At 36.1% G+C, this 21198-nt stretch overlaps 1 protein-coding gene across 4 annotated transcripts in view; it reads right to left on the bottom strand.

Moving 5' to 3' along the window:
* Window positions 1–21198, bottom strand: part of RIMS2 (regulating synaptic membrane exocytosis 2) — a 1281054-nt gene that overhangs the window by 492080 nt on the left and 767776 nt on the right. For all 4 annotated transcript variants that reach the window (XM_053715268.1, XM_053715269.1, XM_053715270.1 and 1 more), the window contains 4 exons: window positions 14227–14326; window positions 12228–12351; window positions 10948–10994; window positions 9831–9943 (listed from right to left, as the gene is read on the bottom strand). In XM_053715268.1, the coding sequence (XP_053571243.1) occupies window positions 9831–9943; window positions 10948–10994; window positions 12228–12351; window positions 14227–14326 (384 nt within the window). The remainder of the gene's footprint in view (window positions 1–9830; window positions 9944–10947; window positions 10995–12227; window positions 12352–14226; window positions 14327–21198) is intronic.

Genomic DNA, 21198 nt, shown 5'->3' with positions numbered 1-21198 from the left:
ATCTTACACTTATTAACCCCTAATCTGCCGCCCCCGACATCGCTGACACCTACATTATAATTATTAACCCCTAATCTGCCGCCCCCAATGTCGACGCAACCTACCTACACTTTTTAACCCCTAATCTGCCGCCCCAACGTCGCCGCCACTATAATAAACATATTAACCCCTAAACCGCTGCACTCCCGCCTCGCAAGCATTAGTTAAATATTATTAACCCCTAATCTGCCGGCCCTAACATCGCCGACACCTACCTACATTTATTAACCCCTAATCTGCAGCCCCCAACGTCGCCGCCACTATAGTAAAGTTATTAACCCCTAAATCTAAGTCTAACCCTAAACCTAACACCCCTAACTTAAATATAATTAAAAGAAATCTAAATAAAAATTCCTATCATTAACTAAATTATTCCTATTTAAAACTAAATACTTACCTATAAAATAAACCCTAAGATAGCTACACTATAACTAATAGTTACATTGTAGCTAGCTTAGGGTTTATTTTTATTTTACAGGCAAGTTTGTATTTATTTTAACTAGGTACAATAGTTATTAAATAGTTATTAACTATTTAATAACTACCTAGATAAAATAAATACAAAAGTACCTGTAAAATAAAACCTAACCTAAGTTACAATTACACTTAACACTACACTATAATTAAATTATTTCCATGTTAGAATTCTATCAGCCAATCGGAATCTAAGGGATGCTATCTTGGATCACGTCACTTAAAGGAACCTTCATTCGTCAGTAGTCGTCGGAAGGAAGAGGATGCTCTGCGTCGGATGTCTTGAAGATGGAGCCGCTCCGCGTCGGATGGATGAAGATAGAAGATGCTGTCTGGATGAAGACTTCTGCCCGTCTGGAGGACCACTTCGCCTGGCTTGGATGAAGACTTTTCCTGGCTTCGTTAAGGACTTCGGCCCGGTTTGATGAAGACTTCTGCCGCTTCCTTGAGGATGGATGTCCGGTCTTCAGAACAGTAAGTCGATCTTCAGGGGATAAGTGTTAGGGTTCTTTAAGGGTGTATTGGGTGGGTTTTATTTTTAGGTTAGGGCTTTGGGCCACAAAGGAGCTACCTGCCCTTTTAAGGGCAATGCCCATCCAAATGCCCTTTTCAGGGCAATGGGGAGCTTAGGTTTTTTTAGATAGTATTGTATTTGGGGTTTGTTTGTGTGGGTGGTGGGTATTTTTTTACAGGTAAAAGAGCTGATTACTTTGGGGCAATGCCCCGCAAAAGGCCCTTTTAAGGGCTATTGGTAGTTTAGTTTAGGCTAGGGCTTTTTTTATTTTGGGGGGGCTTTTTTTTATTTTGATAGGGCTATTAGATAAGATGTAATTAGTTTAAATATCTTGTAATTTGTTTATTATTTTCTGTAATTTAGTGTTTGTTTTTTTTGCACTTTAGCTAATTTAATTTAATTTAGGTAATTGTATTTAATTTAGTTAATTTATTTAATTATAGTGTAGTGTTAGGTGTTATTGTAACTTAGGTTAGGTTTTATTTTACAGGTACTTTTGTATTTATTTTAGCTAGGTAGTTATTAAATAGTTAATTACTATTTACTAACTATTCTACCTAGTTAAAATAAATACAAACTTGCCTGTGAAATAAAAATAAACCCTAAGATAGCTACAATGTAACTATTAGTTATATTGTAGCTATCTTAGGGTTTATTTTATAGGTAAGTATTTAGTTTTAAATATGAATAATTTAGTTATTAATAGTAGGTTTTATTTAGATTTATTTTAATTATATTTAAGTTAGGGATGTTAGGGTTAGACTTAGGTTTAGGGGTTAATAAATTTAATATAGTGGCGGCGACATTGGGGACGGCATATTAGGGGTTAATAAGTATAATGTCGGTGGCGGCGGTGTAGGGGCGGCAGATTAGGGGTTAATAACATAATGTAGGTGGCGGTGGGGTCCGGGAGCGGCAGGATAGGGGTTAATATGTTTATTAGAGTGGAGATGGGCTCCGGGAGTGGCAGGATAGGGGTTAATATGTTTATTAGAGTGGCGGTGGGCTCCGGGAGCGGCAGGATAGGGGTTAATACGTTTATTAGAGTGGCGGTGGGCTCCAGGGGCGGCGGTTTAGGGGTTAATAACTTTATTTAGTTGTGGCGGGGTCCGTGAGCAGCGGGATAGGGATAAAACAGTGTAGTATAGTGTGGGTGTTTGGTGACAGTATACAAATAAAGTTGGGAAAAAGCCGAAGAGCAGCGAGATCGATGACTGTCAGTTAACAACAGTCCATGCTCATCTCCCCGTACTTGGTGCACGTCTTTTTGACAGCTTTTTTGGTAACTTTGGAGAACGTATTCAGGTCCGCGGCAGCGAAGTTAGGTGATCTTAGGCGAGCATATTGGTGCCGTCGAATGCAAGTAAGTTGACGGCTTAATAAGTAGATGCCATAGTGTAATTGTAAATTTAATTTATTACATTATGTGTCAGGCCTACATTATTAAGCTATCTTAATCATTATACAAAAAAACATTTCTTAAAATAAAGTTGCCAAAAAGAGGAAAATGTTTTGCAACACCATAGGCAATAGCAAATGTTTCCAATTTCCTGTGAAACACTTTGTAGACAAATGTGCCCAATATTTGGCAGAACCTAATCGTCTAATGTGTTTTTTAATGTTTATTTCTAGAATAAAAAAATACAAGTTGAAAGTTACAGGTTCCATTCATGACAGCTAAGTTTTTTATCTTTGTGAGGTAGACAAATTGAGTGTAATAATGAAAACCACTGTTTATGAGATTCTGATTGTTACATCCAGAACACAATACTTTCGAAAAACGTATCAGCTGATTTATCTACAAAATTCCCCATAGACATATACAATAGTGTGTTTTTTTGTTGTTGAAAACCATTAGATCATTTTTTTTCTAAAGTATTGTGATCAAACCCATAATTATATATATATATTTCTGCCAACTGTTATTTCATAAACAACAAGCAAAGTAACATTATAATTAATTTTGTTTTTATTTTTGATTGTCAAACAAAATATATATATTTTAAATAATGATGTAAACTGGTATAATATTATTATTACTGTTATTATTACTATTTTGCTGAAACATCACTTATATATTTTCCAAGAGTCTCAGAACCAATTACAGCTATAAATGCAATATTTTTTTATTTTTTTTAAGAATGTGTTCACTCCCTACCAAAAGGGAAAAAACCCTATGAATGCCCTTTACAAATGAATAGAAGGCACACACTGGTCAATTTATCATTGTGATAGGTCCGGTCTATAATTTTATTGTTCCTGACAACTTCCTATGATTAATGATTACACATCAATTCAATCCAATGAAGGCTATTTGTACTGTATTTCTTAACACTACAGAGTTGGAAAAAAATTGTTTTAGCAAATCTTGAGATTCATTTTTCTATTAAAATCATTTATGACTCTTAAAATTATTTCTCACAGTTAAAAAATGGTCTGGAAAGTTCCTCATTAAGGGCTAAATTACGAGTGGTGTGCTAGCTGTTGCGTGCAAGCGTTATCAGGTTTATCGCGGCTGTTTGTGCGCATAGGAAATAGAGTGCATATAACAAGTTGAAAGTAAATGTGTTTGCTCGAGTGCAATTGAATTTAACGCAAGTCGGGATAGTGTGACCTCAGAGCTCTTATTAACTGTTACGCAAGTAAAAAAAGTGTCAAAAAACACATAAAAATTGCATTAACCCTTTAAGGACACAGCTTTCAGTTTGCTCAATTGTTTTATGACGGAAAAATTTTGTCATATGTCCTTAAGAGGTTAAAAAGTACTATAAGTTGAATGTAAATATTTAGCTTGGGAGCAAAAGTCTGATGTGCAGTAACTTAAAGGGACACTGTACCCAATTTTTTTCTTTCATGATTCAGATTGAGCATGACATTTTAAGCATCTTTCTAATTTACTCCTTTTATCAATTTTTCTTCATTCTCTTGGTATCTTTATTTGAAATGCAAGAATGTAAGTTTAGATGCCGGCCCATTTTTGTTGAACAACCTGGGTTGTCCTTGCTGATTGGTGGATAAATTAATTCACCAATAAAAAAGTTTCTGTCCAGAGTACTGAACCCAAAACAAGCTTAGATACATTCTTTTTCAAATAAAGATAGCAAGAGAACGAAGAAAATTTGATAATAGGAGTAAGTTAGAAAGTTGCTTAAAATTGCATGCTCTTTCTGAATTACAAAAGAAAAATTTTGGGTACAGTGTCCCTTTAAGGACTTTGGATTAACATTAATTTCTTCTCCCCATAGACTTTAATGGAGCAAACTGCTAAAAACAGCACTAAAGCCAAAGGCAGTAGTGAATACTTTCAATTCTAATGTTCTTCACATAGAAGAAAATATTCTTTATTTGTTCTTTATATATTTCTATATATACCTAAAATATATAGAGCTGGAAAAAAAAACTATTAGTTATTGTTCGGGCGCTAACCCGACACTGCACTAGATCAACTGGACACAGCCCGAAAGTGTTAAAAAATACTTTACATCCCTAAGTTCTAAATGTGAATGAAATAAAATGTGAAAAAAAGGGGGATATGGAGAAGCGCTCCTAAGAGAAGAGCTGATTATCATAAAAGGGCAAAAGTTCCAGATCTGTCAAAAGACACTATTTAATAATAAGTATTATGTTACAGGAATACATATAAAAAAATGTACGTATAAGAAGAAAACAGTCTGTACTTATAGACCAATAAAAGATAAATAATAATCTATGGTAAATAAAAATAAGATGCAGGCATCAGACTAATGAGCATAAAAACATATGTAAAACATAAGCAATACAGTATATATCTAGCTGTAGATAACAATAGGCAATATAAGCAATGCTATAGTATTCCAGTACAAACTGAGAGAGATGGTTAACAGGCAATACAAACTACTGTATATAAAATCTCAGCAATGAAAGTCCAGCGCTCTCAGAGTGTATTGCACCGATTATGAAATGGCTATAGTGTACATCCAGAAAACGCTAAGTAGCGTGTGAGATAGGAGATGAGCAACGCTATTGCTGAAAGTGAGAGGTTTCATCTGCTGTGCACAGCGAAGACAGAAAAGTACCATAACCTCTTATGCCGATGAAAAGTGCAGTTTCGACTGAGTGCTCTGTCTTCTAGTGACTTCCAGTCACGTGACTTGGATGTAGCCAACCAGAATGGCTTATTCACGGACTTACACTGTGTGCAATCTTTTGTTTTGTTGTCGGAAACTATGTTTCAGAGGAAGGGACCACAGTCCTGTAAAAAAGGTGAGCGCCACAACGAGCTATTCCTTAGAGTAATAGCTAACGTCCAGCCCACTGGATTATCCAAGGTGTAAAAGTACAAAACAAGTGCTAGTAGGTATAGGAATATATGTTGCGCCACAACAGGAATTAGGCTAAAATTGGTTGTATACAAAGTGAACAAAAGCACCTGTTCAGTTCCTATGTTTCCACCACATGCACCTGAATAAATTAATTGGAGCTCGCTTCCATTGATCCGTTAAAAATGGAGCCGTAAGCTACTGAAGCAGCCGACAGATAAAAGTAATCTAGCTTTGCGAGCGGTCTCTCTTTTTGTGTAGGTGTAAGTAAGCATTGTGTTAACCCTTCCACCTGATGCCGGATTACTAAAACATTAATAGGTTACTATGGTAACCCGACCTTACACTACACTCGATTGCATATACGGCGCTGCATACAAGTGTGGCTGCGTATATTTTACCTATCGTTCACTGTTAAAATCAAATCAAACACCTAATGCATGCACAATGTCTACCTCTCAACCACAACCCCCCCACCGCAATAACTAATGTATTAACCCCTAATCCGCCAACCCCCATACCGCAAAGTATCTATAAAAGTTATTAACCCCGAAACCGCCATCCCCCACAACGCAATCTAGCTATTTAAACTACTAACCCCTAATCCGCAATGCCCCCACAACGCAAACTATCTATTTAAACTATTAACCCCTAATATGCCATTAACCCACATCACAATTTTTTGGTCCCTGCAACAAAAGGGCCAATGAAATAAAATGCATTATTTTGCTACCAGAAAATTATAAATATACAATTAATAATATTTTGTTAATTATATATAAACTGCTCCTATTTTGTAAGATAAAATGATGAAACAAAAAAATATTAACTCCTTCATTACAGAAGGCACACAAGATTCATATTCATTTTTTTCCAGGACAGAGGTTGCGTTCAAGTCATCCTCCACACTGCCCCATTTGCTTATTGCCTATAGACATAATGACAAGGTCCAGATCTCCACTGACATTTTCTGTGGTATTGGTTACATCTTATGAAATGAGCAAATTCTTGGAAACAATTTTCCACACCACTCTTATGAGCAAGTTTCCTTTTGTTTGAAAGAAAGGATGTCTGCCTCTCTAAAATGCAGGTAAACAATGGTAAATAAACAAGTGGCCACAGGCACTGGTTAGAGTACATAGGCAAGTGAATTTCCAAGGGACTCTGTTACCCGTAAGGCTACGGTTGGATTAAAACACAGGTGAAACAGTGAAATCCATTATACAATAGTGGAAAGAAGAACTATTAATAACAACGATCTGAGTTATGAATGAGATGGTGATGATGAGATAGCGAATACACTTTATTTGTTGCAGACTATGGACAGACTCTAAAGCAGGAAACTGGGTACAATGAGCACATTCATAGGCAGAAGATAGGCACATATACTGAAGACTGGAAACTCTAAGCACAATCATAGGCAGAAGATAGGCACCTATACTGAAGACTGGAAACTCTAAGCACAATCATAGGCAGAAGATAGGCACCTATACTGAAGACTGGAAACTCTAAGCACAATCATAGGCAGAAGATAGGCACCTATACTGAAGACTGGAAACTCTAAGCTCAATCATAGGTAGAAGATAGGCACCTATACTGAAGACTGGAAACTCTAAGCACAATCATAGGCAGAAGATAGGCACCTATACTGAAGACTGGAAACTCTAAGCACAATCATAGGCAGAAGATAGGCACCTATACTGAAGACTGGAAACTCTGAGCACAATCATAGGCAGAAGATAGGCACCTATACTGAAGACTGGAAACTCTAAGCACAATCATAGGCAGAAGATAGGCACCTATACTGAAGACTGGAAACTCTGAACACAATCATAGGCAGAAGATAGGCACATATACTGAAGACTGGAAACTCTAAGCACAATCATAGGCAGAAGATAGGCACCTATACTGAAGACTGGAAACTCTGAGCACAATCATAGGCAGAAGAAAGGCACATATACCGATGACTAGATACTCTTCATAGGCTAAAGAATGGCCCATATACAGAAGACAGGATACTCTGAACAAACTCCCAGGCAGAATATAGTCTAAATACTCACACTATGGTTCTGGAGATCAAGCTGAATCTAAGGGTAAAGACAGTGATTAAGGGGTTAAGGCTGTAGGCTAGGATGTGGTTCTGGGCTCCAGGCATTATCTCAAGACATGTGGCTGTATTTCCCTCTTTTAAATCAAGGTTCATATGTCCCTCTAGAATCCATGTTATTGAAGCAGTAAATGTGATCACCTGTACCAGGGTGACCAAGAAACTTGCTCTCTATGGGATCAATTTATCAAGCTCCATATTTATCAAGCTACGATCGGGTTGACTGACACCTCTGATTGGCCGCTAATCTGCAGGGGGCGGTATTGCACTAGCAGTTCACAAGAACTGCTTGTGCAATGATAAATGCCGACATTCATCAAGAGGACAGGTAACAATGTGACACATACCATATATAGTGCCTGCCCACTGCCATAAAAATCAGTCCATCAAGGATTTGTGTCCTATATTAATTGCAGGTAGTTTTTAACCCCTTCAGTGCCAGTCTCCTAGACCCAGAAGAAAAAAGGCACTTACCTGCACATCTAGCTGTCCAGCAGGAGGACAGCTCACCCAGCATGAAAGGAAGCCAGACCTTACAGAGACCTGTGGCAAAGCAGAAAGAACTGAGTAAACCTATTCAGGCTTTATCAGGTTTATCTATTCTATCAGGTTTATCTATTCAGACCTATATATCTATCAGGTTTATCTATTCAGACCTATATCAGGGCAGCAATATGTTAGGAAAATGCAGTGAAGCCCACTTCACAAGTTCCAAACTACTTTATGCGGCGATGTTAGGGGCGGCAGATTAGGGGTTATTAATATGTAACTAATGTTTGCGAGGCGGGAGTGTGGCGGTTTAGGGGTTAATATGTTTACTATAGTGGCGGTGATGTCCGGAGCGGCAGATTAGGGGTTAATATTTTTATTTTAGTGTTTGCGATGCGGGAGGGCCTCGGTTTAGGGGTTAATAGGCAGTTTATGGGTGTTAGTGTACTTTTTAGCACTTTAGTTATGAGTTTTATGCTACAGCTTTGCAGTGTAAAACTCATAACTACTGACTTTAAAATGCATTAGGAATCTTGGCGGTAGAGGGTGTACCACTCACTTTTTGGCCGCCCAGGACAAACTCGTAATACCAGCGCTATGGAAGTCCCATAGAAAAAAACCTTTACGAAATTTACGTAATTAGGTTTGCGGTAAGGCCAAAAAAGTGTGCAGTACACCTATACCTGCAAGACTCATAATACCAGCGGGCGTAAAAAAGCAGCGTTAGGACCTGTTAACGCTGCTTTTTTACTTTAACGCACAACTCGTAATCTAGCCATAAATAATTTACTAAATATGCTTTAATATCTATACTCCTTAACCCAAACCAATAAGTTTCCCAGTAAAATCACTTTTTTTTTAATGCGAATAATAATTACAAAGGCCAACGCAGCAATATTGCTCAGTATCACAAAGAAGACTAATGCACTATTGGCACAAAGTGCTAGGCTCCTGGATAGCTACGAACAGACAAGAGCACACATATAAGAGTGCTCAACATTAGGGACAAAACAGCCTCTGTATTAGTCTTTATTTTATTTAAAAGATAAAGTGTCTGTGTTAGGGGCTTTAATAAGGTCAACCAAACATATATTGTAATATATTCACTATAGCTGAATCCCACACTGTATACTGTTTATTGTAAATTGTTTTATATATTATTATGTTTTATTTTTCATTTTTTTTAAAATAAGGCATTTTATTAATTTGTATATACCGTGTAGTATTCTTTATATCCAATATTGGTTACAACGAGTTAGCTGGGAGACACTGATTGATTACACTAATGTTGATGTTCAGTTATTGTGCGTATTCTACAAGCAATACACTGTTAGTTGTTTGGTTGACCTCTTGATATGCTATTTGACCATTTGTCCTTTTAGAAACTTGTGGAGTGGAGTCCAAATTTGGATTTGGGTGACACAGTCTGAGACAGGCATCAGTGGACCTATTCCAGATTAAAATATAATTCAGTATAACCATTGATTCACTTATATAAATGGATTTAATTGTGGGGATTGTGTGCCCCTTATTTTCCATGTTTTAGTAATACTAGAGGGGTTTTTTCAAGTTTTTTGCGGTTTTGTACAACATATCTATATAAGTCTATTGGAATGGTCAGGTTGAGACAATTTAAATTGTGTGTACTCATTGTGTAAAATGTATGATAAAGTAATAGGAGAACTATTTCACTAAAGATCAATCAAGACCTTAGTCTTTGATGTCATACGACAATTCACTATTTTGTTAAGTGGACTACCTGAAATGCATTGTTTTCCATGGACAGAAAGCTAGTTTTTTAAATGAGTTTAGATTGTAATAAACTAAATTAAAGGCAAATCTTTCAATATGTCTACAAAGTAAGATTTGGCAACAGTCTGCATGCTAAAGACATAAATATTGTACGTACTGAAAGTTGTCCGGATAGAAACTGAGGAACATCTCGCAACATTCCCGGACTCATGGGCGAAGTTACAGATATAGAAGGGCGATCCATTTTCTGGGATTCAAAGGAGCTAGAACCTAGACGTAATTATAAAAAAATAAATGGTATAAAAATGAGACATTGAGAAATGCAAATGAGAAACTAGTGTGAATTTTACAAGTTTCCCACAAGAGAAACATACATCAAACATCATAAACCACTTAACAATTCCATAACACAACAACCAGCCTCCGGATTTAAGCTCATGTGTCCTATTCATCAAATCTCTTCTTCCAGAACATAACTTTTTTCACATTACTGTAATTTTAATTTAGTACCATTGAGATTATACATAAAAGTATGAACACAAAGAGAAATTCTGTACTAGACTCAAAATATATCTGAGTTCTTTTAAATAAACACAAATATGTTACCAGCTTCAAAACTTGTAATACTAAAACGGCTTTATTCCACCAAGTTTCTCTTTTATTTGCCGTATTTAGCTGTATCAGCACTCAAAAGCTGCTGCAAGTTACGCCTTATTTTACCATCATCCGAAAAAACTAAACATTTCCCTTAATATAAACAAAATATTATTTCTACATTTCCAGCTTTGCTTTACAACAGCCTTGAATAAATAAAAAGGTTCTATGACTAGGGTGACCAAATTGCTGCTTTTAAAAGGGACACATATGAAAAATACATATGTCAGGGTTCTTATACAAAATATTTATTTAAACAGCCCTGAAAATAAACCTGACATATGTATTTTTCATGTGTCCCTTTTTTAAAGCGTCAATATGGTCACCCTATCTATGACTGTCTCTTCAGTTTCTATAATATCTCATGCAGCACTGTTCACTAAAGAATAAAGAAGTGTGTGAGATTTAGAACACAGGAACCAGAGAGACTTGCAATTCTTAAGAAGCATTTAGTCAATCTAGCGCAAAGTCAAAAAAAGTATCTAGGTTGATAGGATACATCCTATCCTGTTCATTATACCCTCTGTTCCCAATACTTTCTAAAAAGATCATCATCATACCTTAAAGAATTGGTTAACAATTCATATAACAACATACTTATATTAAAAGCAATTACTTACTGGATTCCAGTTGTGCATGTGTGCTATCAGGGATTCTGGGTATATCTCTGAAAAGAGACATGAAACACTCATAATATATTCTATAAAGAATGTAGCACCAATTTTAAATGGACAATAAACTTAGCATATAGGGTCTGATTCTCTGAAGCTCTCTGGTATAATTATCTAAGAAGTCTCACCAGTAATGCATTTATATCGCTATGCAGTTTTATGGATGTGTAGGAGAGATATCTACAATATAATTTATGATTGTTCTCCATGCCAGTGAGTTTTTTTATCTTAATCTCCTAATAAAATGCTTAATTAAGGGAAATAAAACAACACTGGAATATAAAATCAATATTTACTTTGACTGTTTTTGCTGTAAAATACCACAGGATAATATTTTAGTTTCAGTCCCCCAAGAGAGGCTGGAGAGCCTTCATCATTCTTTAATATGGTGAAATTTACCTGAGTCTGATATGTTAGCTTGTGGTACTAGCTCATTTCATATTGGATTTTTAATAGCAATATTGGCATTTGTATTTGTCACAACATCCGAATATAACAGGAGAGTCATGTTTATATATAAATAGACAGATTACAAATTCAGTGGCCTCTATTTATCAAGGTCTGTCGGACCTGATCCGACAGTGCGGATCAGGTTCTCCAGACCTCGCTGAATACGGCGAGCAATACGCTCGCCGTATTCAGCATTGCACCAGCAGCTCACAAGAGCTGCTAGTGCAACGCCGCCCCCTGCAGACTCGTGGCCAATAGGCCGCCAGCAGGGGGGTGTCAATCAACCCGATCATACTCGATCGGGTTGATTTCCGGCGATGTCTGTCCGCTTGCTCAGAGCAGGCGGACAGGTTATGGAGCAGCGGTCTTTGTGACCGCTGCTTCATAACTGCAGGCTCACCAGAACCTGCAGGCTCACCAGAAACACGGGGCATCAAGCTCCATACGGAGCTTGATAAATATGCCCCAGTATCTCTAAGGTGGATTTTCATGGGGTAAAACACTAGAATGTTGGATCACAGGGAGGGACTGTGCTTTTTGGGCAAATATAACTAGAAATGGCAAAAGACTGCTGTTATTGTTACTCAAAGTTTAAAACTAAGTATTAACAAATACCGAGTTAATTTTAATACAAGAAGTAAAACAGTCTTTTATGATTAAAATAGGCTAGATAGGGTTACTAAAATAATGTGTCTACATATCCTGGTCAAAGATTTAATTTCAGGTGGTACTACATGAAAAAACAAAACAAACAAAAAACAAGTAGGGTACATACTCACCCTATGGGTCTGGAGACTACTAATTCTACTTGTGCCTCAGGTTTTGACTCAAGGATGATGTTGTAAACTTCCTCAAATGTGGCACCTTGTAAAACATGGCCATTCCATTCTAATACTTCATCACCTGAAAATGTGCAGCCATTAAGTTTACATCCATTATGCTACTAATATGGAAAGTTGAGCAAATTAAAGAAATTAAAAAATAAAACAAAAAAGTTGTTAAATTTTGAAAGACCTGCAATGGAGAAGAGATAACATAGTTCATTAGCATCTTATCCTATTCTCTTGTCCAAAAATCTCATTAAACTGTGTGGTGAGTAAAGTATTTCAAATATGGTCGCCGGCAGCAGCATTTGGCTGTTTTCAGAGATGGATTTATTCTTTTGAAAGTACAGCTACAAATCCCCAAATCTGGAATTCCAAAAATCCAACCCATTATGAAATCCAAACATTTTAATTAATACTCCTAAAAAAAAATGTATCAAATATTACTATTTTTCCCCGCTTGTAAGTCACAAACTTCTCTGCCTGTGTCTTTGGTTTGATTTCTTTTTTGTTCTAAAAAAAATAATAGTCTATATTTATTTAAAACAACAAATATTAACTTGCTAATTACAGTACTGTGCTATCTTTCTGATGGTACTAAGTATACAAAAGTTGTTGTTTACACTTGGTCCCATACGCTCTCAAAACTATCCCATTTTATAGATGCAAATATTCCAAAATCTAAACCTTTTCCGGTCCCGAGCAGTTTGGATAAAGGGTTTTCTACCGCTACAACACACAAAGATCTGGATTTTCAAAGATCTATATGTGTTGCACTTTCACACAAACAAATCCGGTTCCCAAAAGAGCAGTATTCCGCTGCTGGCAGATATATTCAGCATTTGTAACACGAATCACGCAAATGCACATCCCTATTTTCATTCAACTGAACAAATAGCATAAATCTACAAATAAAACTGAAGATATAAAATGTCTGTAAGACTTCTGAAAAAATATATTTATTTCTAAAAAAAACAAGAAAACATCTGTCACATGGCATAATGTAAACAGCAAAAGTGAAGATAAATATTACACGACGTATTAAAATAAGTATTAGAATATTTAGCATTAAATTAAACTTTTTTTAATACAACTACAAAGATGCAGTATATTAGATACCTCAGACAGCAAAATGTTAAAGGGACACTGAACCCAAATTTTTTTCTTTCATGATTCAGCTAGAGCATGAAATTTTAAGCAACTTTCTAATTTACTCCTATTATCAATTTTTCTTCGTACTCTTGTTATCTTTATTTTAAAAGCAGGAATGTAAATCTTAGCAGCCAGCCCATTTTAGGTTTAGCCTCATGGATAGCGCTTGCTTATTGGAGGCTTACATTTACCCACCAATAAGTAAGCATAAACCAGGTTCTCAACCAAAAATGGGCCGGCTCCTATGCATCACATTCCTGCTTTTAAATAAAGATAGCAAGAGAATGAAGAAAAATTGATAATATGAGTCAATTAGAAAGTTGCTTAAAATTGCATGTTCTATCTGAATCATGAAATAAAAACATTGGGTTTAGTGTCCCTTTACGCAGACCATGAATGTTTAGATTCTTGTAATTACTATAAATGCATAAAGCATCTGGTGCAATCCAGTGAAGTTTACTCTAACAAAAACAATTAACAAAAATATGTGAAATGAGTTACAGTCATTTTTAGAGTTGCTGATAAAAAATAACCCATATACAAAACATGCATTTGCTTCTATAAGCATACAGTGTAGTGTGCAAGACATGATTAATAGCTTGGAATCTAGTAATCATAAATAATCTATGCAAACTTTTATAAGATATCATTATGACGTTCTAGTCAGTTTATATCTATATGAAATTACCGTAAAAATAAGTGATTGCTGGAGACCAAACAAGACAGTTTAAGTACAAAAATTATCAGCAAAATCAATTTCACAAATATTGTGAACATTACATGAATATATGTAAATCCCTACCCGGTCGTAGGTGACCCACTGTGTCAGCTAGACTCCCTTTCTTCACCTTGGTAATAAAAGCGCATAGTCGACCTGACTCAGTCATTTTTCCTCCTACAACCTATTATTGAAAGAAAAATAGAATTATACTTTAAACAAAGAACATCTGAAATCTCATATCTCACCTTGGTTATGGAGAATGGTTTTATGCTTCACTTTTCATAAAGGACAGAGTTCCAAAAAGGTACAAAGAAGGGTAACAATATATATATAGGAACTATGTGGTTTAAGTTGTTTTTTTTGTTTGTTTTATCTGTTCTGTCGACAATATGATTGGATGCTTGAGGTGTGGTATAGTCACCTTACATAAATATATATTGGGCCATATAGATTGTTAGCAGGAGCACTTTTTATACAAATAAAATAAAATATTGTAATCTCTATGGCTAAAGAAAAGAAGATTTTACCATCAGAAAAGAAAATATTTTCTTTTTAAAAAACTAATAGCAGTCAAGAGGTGGACATCCCTGCAGAGGATGTGGCAAATACAGATTCAGAGGATGCAGACCTTATTTTTCTAAACAGTACCTATGCTTATGATATATATTACAAAAATGGTAGTAGCATTGTAATAGTCATCTCACTTGGAAAATATTTTAATATTTATGATTATAGAATATTTTAAATCAGTGGATATTTATTTGTCAAACCTCATCTGCTATGTTATTATATAAATAGTTTGTCTGCTTATACAATTATCTCAAAATGTCCATTTAAGGATATGCCACAAGCATGTCCCTGTAAAAGTAAAATTATTTTAAAATATTAATATTAAAGGTGGTTTAGATGTTTGGTTATTACCAATTTATGGGATCAGAATAAATTGAAGAAAACAAGACCAGTGAACAATTTCCCTTTCATTTGATAGTCAGCAGTAAGGATTTCAGCAAATTTAGGGCCAGATTTTAGTGGAGCACTAACAGTTGTGCTTGAATGATATTGGGCTTATTGCATCTGTTTGCGTGTGTCAGAAGGAGCAAGTGTATTACAAGTTGAAAGTAAACAAGATCGCTTAAGCGCAATTTAATTTAACGAGTGTAAGGGTAGCGCGACCTCAGAGCTCTGGTTAACTGTTTTGCTCAAATAAAAAGTGACAAAAAATAATTATTTTTATAAAAAAGTTATATAAGGGCTCAAAGATATTAGGTCTGCACTGCAAAGGGCTTTAACATAGAGATACATATGTATTTTTTTTATTTGTATGTGTATGTATATATATATATATATATATATATATATGTATATATATATATATATATATATATATATATATATATATATACTAGTGGTGCACCGAAATGAAAATTCTGGACCGAAACCGAAAATTTATGGAGCACCTGGCCGAAAACCAAACTGAAAATGACCTTTTTAAAAAAGTATATATATATTTTTGTGTATAATTGTATTATATTAGACTTTTTAATTAATGGCATGAATTTAAATGAATAATTGAATATGAATTGAATTAATATACTTGATCATTTTAAGTGGTAACAACTTATTACCGTTTTGCATTATTGTTTCAGTCACTCAGTATTATTTTAGTATACAAAAAACAACAGGAAGCTGAAAACATCGTAGTGAACAATACTTTACTATTTATTTTTTTTATTATTATTTTTTTTTTTTAAATTAAAACTTTATTGAAATAACTTGAGAGTTAACAGCATGAGATCTTCATAGAATAAACAAAATAAAAAACGTATGTACAAGTACATGGTTATTGCATACATATATAATAGAATCTTTAGATGCGCAGACCTGTCAGCGGTACAGTCACCGCATAGGCAGCAACCAATATGTTATCATGTATATCTAGTGACATTATTAGGAAATGTATAACCAAAACTAATTATCTATTTAAGTATTCCTCCCATAGGAATACTTTACTATTTTTAAACAGTCAACAAGATTAGTAATATAGTGGAGCTTAACTCTTTAGCTACCAGAGAAGGTTGCAGTGTGCTTTTACGTTTAAATGTCTTGTTATCACCATAGACTGCTGCTAAACAGGAACTTATTTATTCTAGTATGAGAAGTATACAAAAACATATACATACTAAAATAAAAAGTATAATTGTGTCATTACAGAATATTAAAATTAATAAAATTCAGACTAAACCAGAAGATAAAATGAACCTCTGAGAATAGGTGTGAATTATTTTGCTTTGAGTGAAGCAGGGGTTGTCACCGTACTGGGAAGTGTGCAATGCAGAGAATAACTGGTGTGTGGTACCATGTTGTCAATCGTGTAAACCGACCTGAATTCACTGGAACCACTAGTGTTATTAATGTTTCACTGCATTGGTTTACGGTACCTATCATTTGAGTCACTAGAGTTTAGTAACCTGGTGTCACTAGAATCAATAGGGTGAGGGGACGTGATGCAAAATGCCTTAGTGTCATTGATTCAATACTTTGTGATATCCTGCGTTACTAAACAAACTGATGTGAGGTTCTAATTTAGCTATTTGTGTATGGTGTAAGTGGAATTTTTAACCATTCAAGACACAATGACATTATTTAATTCCTGGTATGATGTAAAATGCCTTTTTGTAACTAGTGTGGGATACCCTTGTGCCACCTGAGTGACTGGTTTCGGTACCCTGTCATGAGGAGCACTATTGTCACTGTTGTGAGTGTACTGATTTAATTGGTGGGATGTGCATACACTTATACTAGTGTGGGATACCATTGTGCCACAGCGTCCAGGTTTTCCAGGATGGCCACCAGAAGCGGCATTAGCTCCTTCACCATGTACTCATCATACTTGCCAATGAGCCGCTTGAACTTGCGATATATGGAATTGGCCAGGCCCGACACCCGTTCAGACATGATGGCCAAATTGCCCGGGTCCTCCTGGTACACCACACCATCCTCCAGCTCCATGTCGGCAGGTAAAGATGCTGGTCCGGAATTAGGTGTATGTGCAGCGCCTGGACTTTGTGATGTTTTCCTCAGTTAGCTTCCTACAGACGGCACCCCCACGTTTGACGTCACGATCCCAGCCAAGACTGGAGTGGCTGAGCTTGGGAACTTGTCTGCCACCTCCATGCTGCGGGCGCTAAATCCCACAACTTGTGACCGGACAGACATCACATGTCACCAAAAAAGCAGCATCTTCACTGTCAGATTATACAAATGCTTTCAGAATGCCCATATAAATTTTGGTCATTTTCGGCAGGTTTCTATCCTATTGGCAAAACGCTGATACCCCCATTTTCGGCTGATCCTTTTCGGTTGCCGATATATCGGTTCACCCCTAATATATACACATATAAACACATTCATATATAGACATATATATATAAGTGCATTGGAGCCCTTTGCAGTCAAGTAGATGAAAACATGTAAAACCATATTTATGCAATATTAATATTTAATAAAAAGTGTTTAACTATGTACTTACTGTAAATATTTCACATTCCAATGTTCTTCACCTAGGGGAATATGTTCTAAGTATTTTTAAATATATATATGTATAGATATATAATGTACCAAAATACCATCAGATACATGTAGAAAAATGTATTTATGAATAAATAGCACATATTCTTTTATGTGAAGAACATTGGAATGTTAAATATTCATATTTTCATAATGGGCTATTGCACTTGAGAAATCGGGTTTGTTAGGTTACCCAACCCCCCCACTTTTTTTGCTCCATTGACTTCTATGGGGGAATACGTTAATACAATCGGAATATTCGTAGTCGGTTAGCACGCAAGCAAAAACTTTTTAATTTCAACTTGTAATACGAGTGCTACTTGCCACAGGCAAAAAAAATCTTACTTCTAGTTGCCAGTAAAGTCACAAATCAGATTAAATGGCCAGTGACATTACCATATGATATCACACAACAGATTCAGCCATAATGCTAAACTTCAACAATACCAGTTCTCTTAAAGGGACACTCAAGTCAAAATTAAACTTCATGATTCAGATAGAGCAGCAATTTTAAACAACTTTCCAATTTACTTCCATTAACAAAATGTGCACAGTTTTTTATTATTTACACTTTTTGAGTCACCAGCTCCTACTGAGCATGTGCCAGAGTTCACAGCATATACGTATATGCACTTGTGATTGGCTGATGGCTGTCACATGATACAGGAGGAGTGGAAATAGACATAACTTTGCAATTTATTTAACAAAAATCTACTACTCATTTGAAGTTCAGACTAAGTGGTATTGCATTGTCTTCTTATCATGCATTTGTTGATTATGCAAATCTATAGTGTTGACTGGTCCTTTAATTATCCTATTCTGTTTCTCTACCGCTTTATGAATTAATTCAATAACTTTGTTTAATTTTGCACTCTCAATAGTCTTTATTTGTTTATGAATTTATTTCATCACAAATGAATAATCCTTTAATACAATTAATATTAATTTTAAATTAGCTGTTCTACCAAATTGTATAAAATGTATTATTTTAGCCCAGCATTGTAGTCCTACAATCCATAATTATTTTATTAACGCCTTGACTTTACAATGGTTCTTTAATATGTGGATGTGAAGGACCTATTAGCCATTTTCTTAAAGGGACAGTAAACACTGAGTAATTATAAGACATTTCTGTTATAGAATAACATATCAGCCAAGTCTGAGGGCCCCATGTATTAAGTAGCATGTGGACAAGCTTCTCAACTCTGCTGAATACAGGCAGCGGATATGTTATTATGCTTTATTACATAATCTAAGGAGTGTTTAATGCCAGCCCCTTCTCTTGCACGACCAATTGCGCAAGAGAAGGGTCTGTCAATCACCTTCAACGAGAGAGTTCTCTATGATTTCTCTTTGCCACCCCAGAGGTGGCAAAGAGTGTAAGAAACAGTGGTCTAATAGTGGCTGCTTCTTACCTTGCGGGAAGCAGGGTCACATGTGCGAACCAGCAGCTTTATGCTGCTTCGTACATGGAGCTCTTAATGTTTTAAAACAAATTAACATCCTTTTAACTGTAAAAAAATTCAGTAGCTAAGCTCTGCCCACCATTTGCCTTATTTGGATTTCAAAAAGTATAAAGTGAATCGTTTCCAGATGTTATCTGATAAAGACAATTAGGGACACATATGTAAGTAGAGTTAGCCTTGAGAAGTCAGCAGGGTTCATTTCATGTTCTGAGAATTAGAAATTGCTCAAAGAGGGAAAATAAATAATGAAAATGAAAATATATTGCCAAGTTGTTTCAGGCATAACTAAAGATTTTATATAAAGGGATCATGGTGTTTATTGTCCCTTTAAATTGCAATAAACTATTTTTGATATCCAGCCCATGGCCCCTATTTATGAAAGTCTAGCGGACCTGATCCGCACGCTGAATACGGCAAGCAATATGCTCGCCGTATTCAGCATTGCACCAGCAGCTGCAACGCCGGCCCCTGCAGACTCGCGGCCAATGGGCCGCCAGCAGGGGGGTGTCAATCATCCCGATCGTACTCGATCGGGTTGATTTCCGGCGATGTCTGTCCGCCTGCTCAGAGCAGGCGGACAGGCTATGGAGCAGCGGTCTTTGTGACCGCTGCTTCATAACTGCTGTTTCTGGCGAGCCTGCAGGCTCGCCAGAAACACGGGGCATCAAGCTACATACGGAGATGGATAAATATGCCCCATGTGTAAAATATATATAAAATTAGAGAGGTATGGATGTTCACCAAGAATGTACAGACCTCATCATCTACAAGATGGTAATGCAAGCACAGGGTATAGCATAATGTGGCAACAGTTCTACACAAAAGTGAACAAGGCATCTATGCAGATATATGTAACCACTTATAAGTATGCTTGTTAAATGGATAAAAGAGACTTTAAAATATTTTTTTTTATGTTTCAAACATGACATAACGTTATAGCCTAGAGGCAGTTAACTGGATAATGAAACAGCATAAAATTGAATGATCTATCACATGACAGCTTCTTATGAGAAATACTTTAGCTCCATGGGAACAATGACAGATGAACAGTGATAGACTCCCACAACCACAAGGACCAAAAAGTTAAAATTTAAACTACTTTTGTGAGACAAGTCAATACAGTATATAAGGTTTTGAATGGACATTAAACACTAAGGGCTAGATTATGAGTGTAGCGCAATATTGCGATTTCGCAAGCACGATATTACTGCTCCATTCAGTAATACCAGTGCACATAAATGTGCGCCGGTATTACAAGTGAGACTCAATGCGAATGCGACCTCACGTTTGCATTGTCTAGAAGCCTTGCACACGAGAGAGCCCATCCAAAGTCTCCAATGGGAGCCTAGTTCTCAGGCCTTAGACACAGCAAACCATCTAGCGCAGCGCAGGGGGCAATTCACGCAGCGTTGGGCAGCAATAATTAAATAGCATTATTTATTCTTACCTGTAAATTAATTTATTTCTTGTTAGTGAGAGTCCACGGTCCTTACTTTGGGATTTACATCACCTGGCCACCAGGAGGAGGCAAAGACACCATACACCAGAGTTTTATCTATTCCTCCAACTTCCCCTTCCCTCCAAGTATTCCTCTTCCTCCTGTGCTAGATTTGTTTAGTCTTGTTATGTTTTGTATTGTATCACAAATCTTTGTCATTGTATACCCCTATCATTGTACCCAGCGCTACGGAATTTGGCGGCGCTATACAAATAAATGATAATAATAATAATTTTAATAAAGTATTGCTATATAGCCGAGGAATAAGATAAAAAGAGAATAAGATAAGAATTACTAGAAACTACCGCCTGAAGGACCTTCCTATCAAATGTAAAAATTATAGAATTTGGTAAAAGTATGCAAAGATGACCAGGTCGCTGCCTTGCATATCTGTTCCACAAAAGCCTCATTCTTAAAGGCCCAGGAAGAAGAAACAGGATGAGTTGAATGAGCCGTAGTTATAGTGGGTGGTTGCTAACCCACCTTCAAGTAAGTCATACAAATCAAATGCCTCAACCAAAA

Source organism: Bombina bombina, chromosome 5, assembly GCF_027579735.1.
Source record: "Bombina bombina isolate aBomBom1 chromosome 5, aBomBom1.pri, whole genome shotgun sequence".
Taxonomy (NCBI): domain Eukaryota; kingdom Metazoa; phylum Chordata; class Amphibia; order Anura; family Bombinatoridae; genus Bombina; species Bombina bombina.
This window is presented reverse-complemented; position numbering and strand designations above follow the sequence as displayed.